The sequence below is a fragment of the Pelobates fuscus genome, chromosome 6 (genome assembly GCF_036172605.1).
Source record: "Pelobates fuscus isolate aPelFus1 chromosome 6, aPelFus1.pri, whole genome shotgun sequence".
Classification (NCBI taxonomy): Eukaryota; Metazoa; Chordata; class Amphibia; order Anura; family Pelobatidae; genus Pelobates; species Pelobates fuscus.
The window spans coordinates 294,303,050-294,319,181 of NC_086322.1; the positions used below are offsets into that span (position 1 = coordinate 294,303,050).

General features: G+C 43.3%; 2 protein-coding genes across 2 annotated transcripts in view; one reads left to right on the top strand and one right to left on the bottom strand.

Moving 5' to 3' along the window:
• The first annotated feature begins 4,105 nt into the window (after positions 1-4,105).
• Positions 4,106-14,579, top strand: LOC134565943 (interferon regulatory factor 4-like). The gene is made up of 8 exons (XM_063425635.1): positions 4,106-4,394; positions 7,050-7,239; positions 7,348-7,439; positions 7,514-7,607; positions 10,267-10,371; positions 10,703-11,095; positions 13,541-13,659; positions 14,200-14,579. Exons 1-8 carry the CDS (start codon positions 4,218-4,220, stop codon positions 14,263-14,265), a joined length of 1,236 nt encoding a protein of 411 aa, XP_063281705.1. The 5' UTR covers positions 4,106-4,217; the 3' UTR covers positions 14,266-14,579.
• A 141-nt stretch (positions 14,580-14,720) lies between these two features.
• The window catches only part of MYLK2 (myosin light chain kinase 2), a 42,451-nt gene continuing 41,039 nt past the window's right edge, over positions 14,721-16,132 (bottom strand). Inside the window, exons 11-13 of the mRNA XM_063459510.1 lie at positions 15,720-15,872; positions 15,193-15,325; positions 14,721-15,059 (exon numbers count right to left, since the gene is read on the bottom strand). Coding sequence (XP_063315580.1) covers positions 14,979-15,059; positions 15,193-15,325; positions 15,720-15,872 — 367 coding nt within the window. The 3' untranslated portion in view covers positions 14,721-14,978. The remainder of the gene's footprint in view (positions 15,060-15,192; positions 15,326-15,719; positions 15,873-16,132) is intronic.

Here is a 16,132-nt window from a genome sequence, read left to right on the forward strand (position 1 = left end):
GGCATGGGGGGGCCACCTGATTGCCCCCCTCCTCCCCCCCGGCGGGCGGCTCTCTCCCTGTCACACGCGGCGAGGGAGCTGTGTCCTCTCTGCTCCCTCTCGCCGCGCGCCGTTTTCGGATGCAGGGAGCCGTAATATGACGTCATATTCCGGCTCCCGGCATCAGCAGACAACCCACGCGGCGAGAGGGAGCAGAGAGGACACAGCTCCCTCGCCGCGTGTGACAGGGAGAGAGAGCCGCCCGCCGGGGGTGAGGAGGGGCCGGGGGGGCAATCAGGTGGCCCCCCCATGACAGGGGGAACAGAGGGCATTTGGGGGCGGCATTTTTTGCCGCCCCCTGAGTGCCTGCAGGGGGAACGGCGTTCCTGCTGTGAAAAAAGTGCAGGAACACCGTTCCCACGCGTTCCTGCAGGACTCGAGCCCTGCCTGGGCCTAATTATAAAACGTAAATGTACAACTTGTGCTTAGAAGATCACATGCCTGAGCTCTGTCTGCAGCTAGACTTTGCAAAAATTGATAAAACCATAACCATGCACATTTATAATCTGGAAATGTAAATATCAATATTCACAATCAGGCTGGGGTACTGAGAATTCCGCTGGGAAACCTATTATTATTATTATTATTGCCATTTATATAGCGCCAACAGATTCCATAGCACTTTACAATATTATGAGAGGGGATTTAACTATAAATAGGACAATTACAAGAAACCTTACAGGAACGATAGGTTGAAGAGGACCCTGCTCAATCGAGCTTACATTCTATAGGAGGTGGGGTGTAAAACACATTAGGACAGGAATTTGCAGTCAAATAAGGTGGGCTGCCCTTTAGGAGAGGGCAAGAGACAGGTATGTGAGGTAGAGGTTAGTCTTGGAGGCCATAAGCTTTCCTAAAGAGATGGGTTTTAAGGCACTTCTTAAAAGATGCAAGACTAGGGGAGAGTCTGATGGCGGTAGGCAGGCTATTCCATAGGAAGGGAGCCGCCCGCGAGAAGTCCTGCAAGCGTGAGTTGGCCGTACGGGTGCGGGCAACGGACAGGAGGTGGTCACGGGCAGAGCGGAGAGACCGAGAAGGGACATAACTATGGATCTGTGAGGAGATATAAGAGGGGCTAGAGTTGTTCAGTGCTTTATAGGTGTGAGTTAGTACCTTGAATTGACTCCTACAGCATACAGGAAGCCAATGTAAGGACTGGCAGAGGGGTGAGGTGTGAGAGAAACGACTAGAGAGGAAAATCAGTCTAGCAGCAGCGTTCATTATGGACTGTAGGGGTGCAGTACGGCTTTTGGGAAGACCAATCAGGAGAGGGTTACAATAATGCATGCGGGAAATTACTAGAGCATGGACAAGCTCCTTGGTAGTATCTGGTGCAAGAAAGGGGCGGATGCGGGCTTTGTTTTTAAACCTATGGGTCATTTAGCTCATAAAACCCATGCTGTCATTGTTCGATGGGCATAGACCAGAGAGAGGCCACACGTGTCCGATACAGATTTTTATGCACAGTACCAATGTATTTATTGCCAGGTTAGTGGGTATCTGAACCCCCCGTGGCCACACACTCTGAATATGGCAGTGAGTGCTTCAAGTTCAGACCATAAGATCATTGCAAAAATACAGTCAGGAGCTAATGGGAATGAAATCTTATTGCCCTCAGCCAAAATTGATGTGACTGCTGAACACTTACATTTTATTTTGTGTTTAGAATTCTTAAGTATAGGGGACGGGGCCCGAGCATGGAGCTGAGAGGATGCTAACCTGCACCAAGCATCAAATAAAACGGATTTTTACAACCCAAACGGCGACCAATCGAGACACAAAGGCCACCTAACAAGTGACACTGAGTGGAGCATAATGACACCACCCAAGCGACAGGATGAACGCCAGACACTCGACAAGTGTCAGAGGCCTACTCACATGGCGGGCGTGGGAGGCACGGTCGCTCTCCCGCCGCCAAGACTGGCTACCTCCACATGCACGGGCCCTTGTTACCCACTCCCTGGACCGGTGGAGGTTATCCCGGTCCACCTACCCACACAGAGCGCTCACCTCCGGGAAGCTCCAGGGCGCCGTTTGAATACCTAACTAACCTTAATCTACTAATGCCATAATGCTATGTTCATTGCTACACTGTTAGAATAGATGTGCCTAGCACCTAGCATGTTTTACTTAACACAATCTATGTCAGGAAAGTTCAGCTTGACGCACTACGACTTCACTCTGTTAAAACTCTGTTTTTTTTCAAAAAAAATGTGCAATGTCTTTCAATGCCTCACCAATGCTATAATATGTCTACATATTTGCTTGCACCAGCTATTGTGGCAGTGCAAATGTGTTTGTTCCCACTGTGCACAAATAAAATAAAGAATTAAAAAAAAATACAATTCTTAAGAATAATGTCACAATCGTATCTTTCTGCTGCATTGTGTGAGTGTTTAAGATTGTAGTCGAAGGGTACACTGGGATCCAATAGTCAAAGCGTTATTATTATTATTATTATTATTATTATTATTATTGCCATTTATATAGCGCCAACAGATTCTGTAGCGCTTTACAATATTACGAGAGGGGGGATTTAACTATAAATAGGACAATTACAAGAAAACTTACAGGAACAATCGGTTGAAGAGGACCCTGCTCAAACGAGCTTACAGTCTAGATGAGGTGGGGTGTAAAACATAATAGGACAGGATCATAAAACATTATTTGGCCAATATTGATTTAAGGGACACAAACAACCATAACAACAACATCCTGCTGTAGTGGTTATGGTTCCAGGAGTGCCCTGGGCCCCTCCCCTCTTTGTAAGTAGTCAACCTTTTTGGACTTTTTGACAACTTGCCTGGGGTTTGCATACAAGGAGCTACCATAATCTCCACTGTGCAAAAAAAGTCTTTCAGCCAGTTCTTAAAAGGTTGGGAAGCCCAATGGCCCTCCTAGCACCCTAACTACTACACTGGTTTGTTGTGCGTATGGTCCTTGGAGTGTTCCTTTAATTCTAAACTGTAAATTTTTGCCAGTATGTGTGTGTAAATGCTAGTTTCGTTTTTTACAGGAGATCCACGCTAGAGATTGCCACAAGGAAACTGAAAGAAATTTAATGCATCAGTTTCACTTTCTGTTCTGCAGGCAAACGGAGAAAGGTGAATAGACGACTGAGCAGGTAGATCTCAATTATAAAAAAACAGAAAATAAGACAAGAAATGGAAGGAACAGATTAAGATTCACTGGGGGAGGTAAAGGGGTGAGATGTGGTTATGGGAGAAAGATGGAGAAATGGCTTGGGGTGAGGTTCTGGAGAAGTTACATTGGAGAGAAGACACAGAATGTGTTTCAGACTGGGAGGGAGAGAGGATTAGGGGTACAGAGAGAGTAAGGCACATGGGGGGGGGGCAGGAGGGAGTGATAACTGATTGGGGATGGTTAAAAAGACAGGGTGTGGACCATTAGAGAGGAGAAGTGTAGTTCAGGGGAAGAAGAAGTGAGTCAGATGGAGATGGGGAGGTAGTGGAGCTGGGTGAGTGACAATAATGTGATATTTAAGTTTAAATTCCCAGAGCTTTGTAAAGAAACCTAGTTTACGGGTTAGTGGGGGGCTAATGTTTATATGAAGGTGGAATCACTGAGAAACAAGGCAAGCTGGAGTAGGTGGTCTTCAGGGAGATGGAGGTGAGGGGGTCATGGTGGAGATAAAGAGGAGCAGGGGGAGATAGAGAGGAAGAGGACTGGGGGATATGGAGAAAGCTCTGGGAGAGAGAGGGGTTCAGGGGAGGAGATGGTGAGAGGGACCTGAAGAGAATGGGGTTTATTGGAACTCAGAGAAGATTACTTCTGGGGAATGTAGAGGAAGTGGATGGGGGGTGGGGGGATTGGGAATTGGCGGAGGGTTAGGGAATACTGGGTGCTGGAGAGAATTCATTTTCTTGGAGTATAGAGCATTTTTAGAGATGTAGGGAGAGTGACCTTCAATAGTAAATAGGAGTCATGTCATTATGAAATTACATTTTCAACATTGCAAATGCTTTTTAAGTTGAGTATTTATTTTTATCAAATAAACTTTTTGTTTTGTAATGTTTATTTTACAGTTTAGAAAAAAAAGAAAAAGAAAAGCCAAGCGATAGGGAACAGTCCCTGACTAAGTCCACCTGACTTGTTGCTTTATTTAGGTTTGGACAACAAATTCTGGGGTGTCCGAGGTCCTCTGTCCCCTCTTGCAGATGTCTCACACAGGAACTCAACAACTGCGGCTGAAGGAATGGCTGGTGTTACAGATAAACAGCGGGAGATATCCTGGACTCCGATGGGAAAATGAGGACAAAACTCTATTCCGAATACCTTGGAAGCATGCGTCAAAACAGGACTACAAGGCACAGCAGGACGCTGCTTTGTTTAAGGTATCACTGACCTCTAAATTGCCTGGCAAAGTTGAAATGGTGTCAGTATCGACAGCCCCACTCTGTGCTACCTTGATTTGAAAATTTCAGTAGCCAGTTTATTTTTTTTCAATTTTTATTCTTTATTTTGTCTCAAGTAGGAGGCAAGACATTACATATGTAAGTCAACAACAAGCATAATATTTCGTAACTCATTAACAAATTGCATATTTGTTTCCATATACGCTCATTTGGTTATAGCATAAACAATTTATTATGGCACATTGGGCGGTATCTTTGCTAAGCAGTGCAATAATACAGGGATATTTTCAACGGGACTGCTTTATGATCATCCAGCCAACATATCGGCCCTGTAGTGGCGTGTAGGTGGGTATCTAGCTGTTGGTTTCTAATGAGGCATCCGTCATTGTGTCGCTTTGCTAATGCTCTTGTGTTGTGCTGGGCCTGCGACCTAAGGGTGATTTTTCTAAGCGGTATAAGAAAGTGTACAGAATAGAGAGACAGAGGGAAGTAATGAGGATAGCGGAGAAGGACAGGAGAGGGAGAGAGGAGGTGTGACTGATCGGCTTCGGGGATGGGTGGGCGGGCACTCAAGTCCTCTTTAGGCTTCAGAATAGTTTTTCCAGGGTTCCCATATTTTCGTGAAGGTTTTCAGGGTTCCTCTTACTAATGCAATGAGCTTATCCATTAGATAGTTATCTTTAAGTTTCAGTGTTACCTTTTCAATAGATGTTGTCCTGGGCTGGATCCAGACCTGGGCGAGGGCCCTCCTGGCTGCCAGAGTGATTTTATTTAGAAGGGACTGTTACCCTCGTGTCAGATCATCAAGTGGTTTAGATAATAGAAAGGTCCATGGGTTTGGATCTATTTGCTTCTGTAATACCTGGCAGGCAAGTCCTCCTATTTTCTTCCAGATAGACGCTACCTGTGGGCAGCTTCACCAAATGTGGGTATACGTTCCCCTATTTCCACATAATCTCCAATACAAGTCTGTTGGGACTTTCCGCATGTGGTAGAGTTTAACCGGGGCAGTGTACCATCTGAGCATTGTTTTGTAGGACTGCTCCTGCATGGTCACGCAGATAGAAGTCTTACCATTTGCCTCCCAGATCTCCTACCATTCAATACCCTCCAGGACCTTGACCAGGTCTGCCTCCCATTGGTCTGTAAAAGGTATTAGTCCCCATTCAGTTGTGCTGGAGCATAGATGTGTGTATATTAGTGTAATCAGGCCTTTGGGTTGTGTTTCAAATTCACACAATCGTTCGAAGAACGTGAGTTGTGTGAGAGCTGCCTTTTTGATGTGGGGTTTGCTGGGAAAGTGTCGAAGTTGCGTATATATCAAAAGAAGTCAGAGGGCGTACAAAGCAGAAAGCTTTGTAGTTCTGCATATGTGAGCATATTGTGGCGCCACTGTATATGTGATGGATCCTTTGTATTCCTGCATATTCTATGGCTTTAAACTCTCTGGGTCTCATTCCTGGGAGGAATGCTCTGTTCCGCAGTACTGTCATCATATGAGATGGGGTAGGCATTAATGCGTATTGGCAAGGAGTTGGTGATCGCTGGGCAGTCGGTGCGCAACATAGCCCTCTGCTCCCCAGTGGTCCATATATGAAATTGAGGGAGGTCCACTCCCATCATGAGGGATTTCAGGTCCACCCACCTGCGCTTGTCAGGAGGAGTGTGCCACATTACGACTTGAGCTAATTGTGCTGCCGTGTAATAAAAAATATAGGTGGGGCAGGTCCAGCCCTCCGGCTGATTAAAAGTTAAAAGAACATTGTCCGCATATCTGGATGGTTCAACGTTTTGGCCTCCCACCTTCACACCGTGTATGGCAGGGGTGGTTGTGGATTGCTTGAAGCAATGGTTCCAGTGACAGGACGAAGAGTAAGGGGGATAGGGTGCAACCTTGCTGCGTGCTGTTGCTTAACGGAAATGGTTTCACCTGTGCTCCTGTAATCTTTACCTGTGCCTTTACCTTTGTATATAGTGCCTTTGCCGTAGTTACAAAGGATTCGGTGAGGTCCAGGTGGGTGAGTAGTTTGAACATATATGGCCACTTTACTCTGTTGAAATCCTTTTCGGCATCCATCGACAGGACCAGGGATGGCTCTTTTGTAGTGGCGAGCCTCCAGATGAGATCTATATTTCTTCTTGTGTTCTTGTACAATTGGCGTCCAGGGACAAACCCCACCTGATCAGCGTTCACCAGTCTCCCCAGGTAAGGGTTTAATCTGTCTGCTAAAAGTTTGGCTATGATTTTGGCATCTTTGCCTGGTTTTGTTATTAAAATGATACTTGCCAGGGTCCTATCTGGGTTCGGAATGCCTCCCTTCATCAAGTCATTAAATAGCGCTAGTCATTAAATAGTGTTAAGTGCGTGGTCATAGCCAGTTTATTTTTTTTGGACTTCCATGTATGACCACATGAGGTGCTATTCTGCAGGTACCTTACACTCATGGACGTCACTATTGACCTTTAGCAAGTCTCAAGTAACAAAATGGGTAAGAATGAAAAGCTCGAACTCAGTTGTGCTTTCTCTGTTTCGTCCTTTGTGGAGCATAATATCAAAGGCCTCCTTGGTCCATGAATTCCACATACTGTACCTGATAATGAGAGCACCTTTTACCCTTTGTCTCATTATCACAGGCCTGGGCGTTATATAAGGGCAAGTATCGTGAAGGATCAGAAAAGGATGACCCTTCTGTCTGGAAGACGCGACTTCGTTGTGCCCTTAATAAGAGTCCAGACTTTCAGGAGGTGCAAGAGAACAGCCAAATGGAGTTGCCCGAACCTTACAAGCTGTATAGGATAGTATCCGAGACTCGGGAAAGGAGCGGTAAGTAAACCCATTAGATAGAAAGGGATATCAAAGGTTTTACCTAAGAGAGAGCTGGTGCTTTTGCTATATTTGGGCAGCCGTAACTTAACCTGTCATTTGTTTCAGAAAACGTATGTACAGAGATACACGAAGCAAGACACGAAGCAAGCTCCCCGAAGCAAGATTTGGAAATCCCTCCAACCCAGGATTCGATCCAGGTAAGGTATTCCTGCTGCTCCTGGGTAACACTCTGCCCATGCTTGTTAAACCTAATTGTTCTTACACTTTGCAGACTGGCGAACAGAGGAGTGAAAGCCAGATCGAGGTGCAGAGTCCCTACAAAATCCAGAGAATAATTGAAACGCTACACAATGCTCCAGGAAAAAGTGAGTAAGAGGAGCAATAATTAATCTCCACGTAATACATGCCCAGGATCTAGTTTCCCCAAACTTTATAAAATTACTGCTTAGTGACACAACACCAACTGTCAGTATTCACCCCGATTCACTATGCACACCAACAACTGTCAGTATTCACCCCGATTCACTATGCACACCAACAACTGGCAGTATTCACCCCGATTCACTATTCACTTCACCAACTGACATCATTCACCCAGATTGACCGTGCACACCAACAACTGACATCATTCCCCGATTCAGTATGCACACCACTGACCTAATTCATCCGATTCACATGCATATAGCCAGCTGACATAATTCCCCGATTCACTGTGCACACCACTAACTGACATCATTCCCGGCTTCACTATGCACATCACCAACTGACATCATTGCCCGATTCCCTATGCACACCACCAACTGACATAATTCACCCCGATTCACTGTGCACACCACCAACTGACATCATTCCCCGATTCAGTATGCACACCACCAACTGACATCATTCCACGGTTCACTACGCAAACCAGCAACTGACATCATTCACCCCGATTCACTGTGCATACCACCAACTGACAAAAATTCCCAGATTCACTATGCACACCACCAACTGACATCATTGCCCGATTCCCTATGCACACCACCAACTGACATAATTCACCCCGATTCACTGTGCACACCACCAACTGACATCATTCCCCGATTCAGTATGCACACCACCAACTGACATCATTCCACGGTTCACTACGCAAACCAGCAACTGACATCATTCACCCCGATTCACTGTGCATACCACCAACTGACAAAAATTCCCAGATTCACTATGCACACCACCAACTGACATCATTGCCCGATTCCCTATGCACACCACCAACTGACATAATTCACCCCGATTCACAGTGCACACCACCAACTGACATCATTCCCCGATTCAGTATGCACACCACCAACTGACATCATTCCACGGTTCACTACGCAAACCAGCAACTGACATCATTCACCCTGATTCACTGTGCATACCACCAACTGACAAAAATTCCCAGATTCAGTATGCACACCACCAACTGATATCATTCCCCGATTCACTATGCACACCACCAACTGACATTATTCCCAGATTCACTATGCACACCACCAACTGACATCATTCCTCGATTCACAATGCACACCACCAACTGACATCATTCCTCGATTCACTATGCACACCACCAACTGACATCATTCCCCGATTCACTATGCACACCACCAACTGACACCATTCACCCCGATTCCCTATGCACACCACCAACTGACATCATTCACCTCGATTCACTACGCACACCACCAACTGACATCATTCCTTGATTCACTATGCACACCACCAACTGACATCATTCCCCGAATCACAATGCACACCACCAACTGACATCATTGCCCGATTCCCTATGCACACCACCAACTGACATAATTCACCCCGATTCACTGTGCACACCACCAACTGACATCATTCCCCGATTCAGTATGCACACCACCAACTGACATCATTCCACGGTTCACTACGCAAACCAGCAACTGACATCATTCACCCCGATTCACTGTGCATACCACCAACTGACAAAATTCCCAGATTCAGTATGCACACCACCAACTGATATCATTCCCCGATTCACTATGCACACCACCAACTGACATTATTCCCAGATTCACTATGGACACCACCAACTAACATCATTCCTCGATTCACTATGCCCACCACCAACTGACATTATTCCTAGATTCACTATGCACACCACCAACTGACATCATTCCTCGATTCACAATGCACACCACCAACTGACATCATTCCTCGATTCACTATGCACACCACCAACTGACATCATTCCCCGATTCACTATGCACACCACCAACTGACACCATTCACCCCGATTCCCTATGCACACCACCAACTGACATCATTCACCTCGATTCACTACGCACACCACCAACTGACATCATTCCTTGATTCACTATGCACACCACCAACTGACATCATTCCCCGAATCACAATGCACACCACCAACTGACATCATTCCTCGATTCACTATGCACACCACCAACTGACATCATTCACCTCGATTCACTATGCACACCACCAACTGACATCATTCCCCAAATCACTATGCACACCACCAACTGACATCATTCCTCGATTCACTATGCACACCACCAACTGACATAATTCCCTGATTCACTATGCACACCACCAACTGGCATCATTCCTCGATTCACTATGCACACCACCAACTGACATCATTCACCTTGATTCACTATGCACACCACCAACTGACACCATTCACCCCGATTCCCTATGCACACCACCAACTGACATCATTCACCTTGATTCACTATGCACACCAACAACTGATGTCATTCCCCGATTCACTACGCACACCACCAACTGACATCATTCACCTCGATTCACTACCCAAACCACCAACTGACATCAGTTTACTTGTCTTAATTATGTATTTATTGTAATAATACAGCGCTCCACCAGTGGCAGTATAATAGTCGATTATCTCCTACCCCAATCCAGAATCATGGAAGTTGCGGTTCCCTGTGTAGACAGAGAGCTACATTCAAACTATCCCTCTGTTTTAATAGGTTCTTTCTGTCTTCTGCCTAGACCGTCCAAGTACTGTCCCATTCCTGTGGGCGACTCATCCCATGGACCACAAAGCAATAGACATCTCAGACCAAGACATTGCCACACTCTCCTCATCTACATCAGGTAGGTGTTCATCCTAAACATGGCTCTCCCAGAATATGCCATGCTGTCATTTTTATGTTCATGCCTTATGATGTCCTCCTTCATTAGATTTTGAATATCCTGGCCAAGTGAAGTAAGTTTTCTTGTATTTGTAGATAGTTTGTGGTTATTCTGTTTATGTATCTAGTATTAATTGCCAGGATTTCTAAATTAATTTCAGAGTAGGTGAAGCGAAAACATGGTTAATTTGGAGAATTTTTCAGTTTTTGTTCTTGTGGCCTAGAATGTGAAATTTACTATTAAATCCTGAGAGTTCACATTTTAATGAATTCCTCTCTGTGTTTTATTGCAGATTATTGGCTCCACATACGGCTGTATTATCAGGGCAAGTTAGTGACAGAGGTGACGACACAGACAGCAGAAGGATGCCGCATCGTCCCTTGGCCACAAACAGCTCGTGACTTTAGTCTTTTTCCTGCTGTCTCACTAGAGGAGATCCACCTTCCTTCTCTCAGACAGTTTCCTGGATTTCTGGACCCTAATGTCGGACGTGTCCTGGAGAGGCTCCTCCAGCATCTGGATAATGGAGTGCTGATGTGGGTAGCACCTGAGGGTGTGTTTGTAAAGAGACAGTGCCAGGCCCGTGTGTACTGGTCTGGTCCACTGGCCCCACATATTGACCGACCAAACAAGCTAGAACGAGAGAAGACATTGAAGGTCTTGGACATGAAGCGCTTTATGCACGGTAAGGGACACTCTCAATGGGGCACTTTGTGGAAAACAGGACAGGCAGATGCAGAACATCTACTAGACTGAAACAGACGGCAAAGAGAATTTGAGATTGAAAAAGAGCAGGTTTACTCACTAAAGTGAGAACGGTAGGACATTCAAAGTGAAATCCAAATTTAAAGACGAAATAATTAAACTGGAACACTTGTCTGAGTCTGCTATGCTTCCAATTCTGCTACTCTGACCTTAAATATGAAATTCACTTTGAATTCCTGACAATTCTCGATTTAGTGAATAATCCAGTGAGAGTAACAGTTTGAGAGCCTGGTGGACTAATCGAGAGAAGAAGGGAGCTAGATTGGTGTTCTGACAGAGAGAAGGCTTGCCAAATAGTGGCGTTGAACCGTTAACATACGGGGCAGAGTATCACGCTGCTTCTCTAACTCATGTCAATGGCAGGGTTAATTAGCAAACTTCGCTTTAGTCTGACAATAGCATAGTAGACTAGCTAATAATTAACCATTCAATACATTTAACTTACATTAACAGGAAGCCCATAGAGAGAGATTAAAGGGAAGAATAATCTATTTAGGAACTCAGACACAAAATGGAAAGATATAAGAATAAAAAGGTATAAACAATATACCAGCGAGTGGAGCGCTATAATAAATATTAATATAAATAATGAGGGGGTATACTCACCCCTCCAACATAGTGATACAATGTGTCCAAATGTACATACAAAGTAAAACAACAAGAAAAGAGAATATAGTGCAGACGGTTTACAAAAATAAAAAATGAATAATAGTAGCAATTGGTTGAAACCACTCACGTAGGTTGGAGCCTATAAGCTATTGGCTCCGTAAGTGACTCCTTTTTGCTCTTGAGGCAGCAACACACCCCTTTATCCCAAACGATGTTCTCCCGAAGATATGGAACAAGCAGAGAGAGAGAACCTCATAGGTGGTATTGTACAGATAGTGTATACAAAATAGTGAGATAGTAATGGTTATGCTCACCTTAGACAGAGCCTTGAATTCCTGGCTCTGAGGTTTGTTGGCAAGGTGCTAATTTATTGGGATAGCATTCCCCACATAGTGTTCCTGGAGGCTAGAAAGGACTAATATGAAAAAATAACGATTTATTGTAGAGATAAAAAATAATAAGAAAAACAATATTTAGACTTCTCAAAAGCACATAAGCTAAATGGTAGAAAGTCCAAGTATAAAAGTCCAAACTCCAACTAAATAGCTGGAGTTTGGACTTTTATACTTGGACTTTCTACCATTTAGCTTATATGCTTTTGAGAAGTCTAAATATTGTTTTTATTATTATTTTTTATCTCTACAATAAATCGTTATTTTTTTATATTAGTACATATAGTCCTTTCTAGCCTCCAGGAACACTATGTGGGGAATGCTATCCCAATAAATTAGCACCTTGCCAACAAACCTCAGAGCCAGGAATTCAAGGCTCTGTCTAAGGTGAGCATAACCATTACTATCTCACTATTTTGTATACACTATCTGTACAATACCACCTATGAGGTTCTCTCTCTCTGCTTGTTCCATATCTTCGGGAGAACATCGTTTGGGATAAAGGGGTGTGTTGCTGCCTCAAGAGCAAAAAGGAGTCACTTACGGAGCCAATAGCTTATAGGCTCCAACCCACGTGAGTGGTTTCAACCAATTGCTACTATTATTCATTTTTTTATTTTTGTAAACCATCTGCACTATATTCTCTCTTTTTGTTGTTTTACTCTGTATGTACATTTGGACACATTGTATCACTATGTTGGAGGGGTGAGTATACCCCCTCATTATTTATATTAATATTCATTATAGCGCTCCACTCGCTGGTATATTGTTTATACCTTTTTATTCTTATATTTTGCACTTTATTGTGGATTAAGGTATTCCACTTTTTGTGTTGAGCTGCTTTTATTCAGGCACTTTAGTATATCACTCACTATCTCAGTAAGGGATAGTTATTGTTTTCTCTGTGTGTTTCATACAAAATGGAAAGAGATTGGGGTATCAATGGAAACGAGACTGTTTAAGGACTGTTCGTAAAGGAGAAAGTGAATCAATAGGAACTCGTAGATAAAATGGATAGGAAAGGGGGAAAGAATTGAGGCCTGGTAGAGAGGATGAGAGAACGCAGAGCAGATATAAAAAAAAAAAAAGAATTTAAAGTTTGAAAGAGAGAGAGAGAAAGAGGAGATTGGACCCATGGGTGACCTCTGGAGATGATGTTAGGATAAGTGACTTTTTAATTGTTAAATATTAGATTATAATCCAGGGTTAATAATGGAAGCTGTTAGATTCATTATTGGTTACAGAGGGGATTAATGAAGATTGTTTGGATGTTCTGGTGAAGTTGTGCTGGTGGATGGTTAATGTAACCTATAGACCGTATTGTCTGCCCACCTTTTTACCTCCCAAACGCAATCTTCTTTCAGAACTGTATATGTATGTGGCACATGATGGTCCCGAACCTCAATATCAGATTCAGCTCTGCTTTGGAGAAGAGTATCCAGATGTACAAAATCCAAACTCTAAAAAGCTTATAACCGCTCATGTGAGTACAATATCCTATCATTGGTACAATAAAAGGAGCTCTGTAGCTTTTAGTCCCTTGAGACCAGTGTGCTGCATGACAGGGTTATCTACTAAACTGAGAATTCAACGTGATTTCCGTATTTTATGCCAAAGCAGGGTAAGCATAATTGACATAGGGAATTTTCCGCTACAATTACCTTATATGTAAAATTCCATTTCAATTCTCACTGTAGTAAATAGCCCTGTGAGATACCAATTTCTAGATTCCCTAGGCCCAGTAACCAAGGGGTGCTAAACCTGTACTCCAGTGCTGGATTTTTACCAATAATTCAATAATTACAGCAATACTCAACACTTTCCAGTATTTCCCATAATGTCGCCAATTATTGAATAGAGCAATCAGTGAAATATATCAGCAATGAGATTAACCTTTAACCTAAAACCCTGTTTTTTTCGGGGATCTTCTTTAATCATGATAATCAGGGCAGTTTTCCAATAAGGCATTTTGTCGGAGAGATTGACTAAATGTTAATTCTGTCTGTTTTCACAATCCCTGTAGGTGGAGCCCGTGTTTGCCCGGGAACAGCTCCTGAACATTCAAAAGAAAGTTTCAAAAAGTTCCTGACCACTTCCCGTTAGTCATGATGTTACTTCCTTCCCACCACAAAACATGCTCTTATAAATACTGTATCAAAATTGTTCACTAAACTGTGCGTTGTCAGAAATTCAGAGTGAACTCAAAGTGAATTTTAAGTTTTGCCTAGCCAAATCGGAAAATTACCCAAATCAGCTATGTTTTTAGTTGCGTTGTTTTGGTCTATAATGTATATTTCACTATGAGTTCACTTCAAATCTCTGTCAGTGCTCACTTTACTGAATAACCCGCTCTACACAGGGCAGGGCAGGATGTGTGTGTATATATATATCTATATTCATTAAAAGGGGAATTTTTCAAATTGAAGTGTCTGTGTCTCTGTAACTCAGGTGACAAAATGAATATTTGTTCTTTTCTTCTCCCTTTCTCATTGAATCTTTTTTTTTGTTTTGTTTTTTAAAGACAAAAAAAATGAAAGACGCAAAGCACTACCTCAAAAACTTTATTAAAATACAGTCTACATGACATCAATATTACAGAGCCCCATGAGCCAGCTGATTCGTTATAAATCCCACTTATTCCCCATACAGCTGTACTTTGTAAATAGAGACAGGGTTCTAGGCCTGCCTGACTATGTCCCTTACCCCAAAATCCCAAAATGAGGTCAAATATGAGAATATGGCTATAATGGTTGTGTTCCTTTTAAACTGGTTAGACACACTTGCAAATCCCGGCACCCGTCTTCATTCGCTCAGCGGCGTCAACAACCCAGAGTTACTTCGTTTCAGAAACCGGTTTGCTGCAGTTACGGCAAAAACGTTTTTCTGATGGGGGAAAAAAAAAAGTATAATTTTCATTTATTTGTAAATTCAGGAAGAAAAAAAAAAAACAATAATGAGGGCGAAGGAATATTGGACTTTTTGTGGGTAAAACGTGTACGCTTGATGAAGAACTCACCTTCCAGCGCCGTCGCATCATATACTTGCGCAGTTCGATCTGTGATTTCAAAAGGCGGTTGCAGAGCTTCGCCTTTCGTGCAAGGTCGTTGAGCCAGGGATGTTTGAGACACTGTCCAGCACTCATTCGTCCACTGGCAGAAGAAACAAAATATTAAGGCCTGGGTACACAATTAAAGAACGCAAGGTACCAGTATTTTCAATTACCCAGCCATAAACTAGCGAACTCAGTTCAGCAACATACAAGGGCGAGGATAAGTTCAGATCACCTCCTAATTAGAGGAACCACATCAATTTAATATTTTTGGACACGCATTTCAAGTGATTTACTATTTTTGGGAAAACCTGTGGATCTGGAACTTTTTTTTAATTTTAGATGGTGAAATTTAATCTATGAGAAAGTGGTGTGTCAAGTTATCTTCATTTCCCATTCAGAGTAATCTCTAATTCTATATTTGTGTTACTCAGTCCTGGAGAGATAACATGCAGCCCTTTTATTAAAGCACTTGTTTTAAGGAGGTATCAAACCTTTTCTCCCTAATCAGCAGGTTCGATATAAAGTCTTTGGCCTCATCTGATACTGATTCGAAAGATTCCTCGTCGAAATCTACTTCGCTGCTTAGCACGTTATTCAGAGTTTCTGTTTCATTGTCGCCGAGGTAGGGAGACAGACCACTGACCCTGTAAGAGAGACACTATCAGCACTGAGGAAAAAAAGAGACAGCTGTAAAACTCTCACTGTCTCAATCATGGCTGGCACACTCAACCGCCTGCGGGCTACATTTCAAGAGTAATTTTTACACTCCATATATAGGGGGTTTAATAACGTTCAAGTGAGTGCAAAAATGACAGAACTGGGATACAAAGTCACCATCATCACATACAGGTAATATAAGATACCCACAGTATCACACACTTATACCACAGCATCAAATACTCAG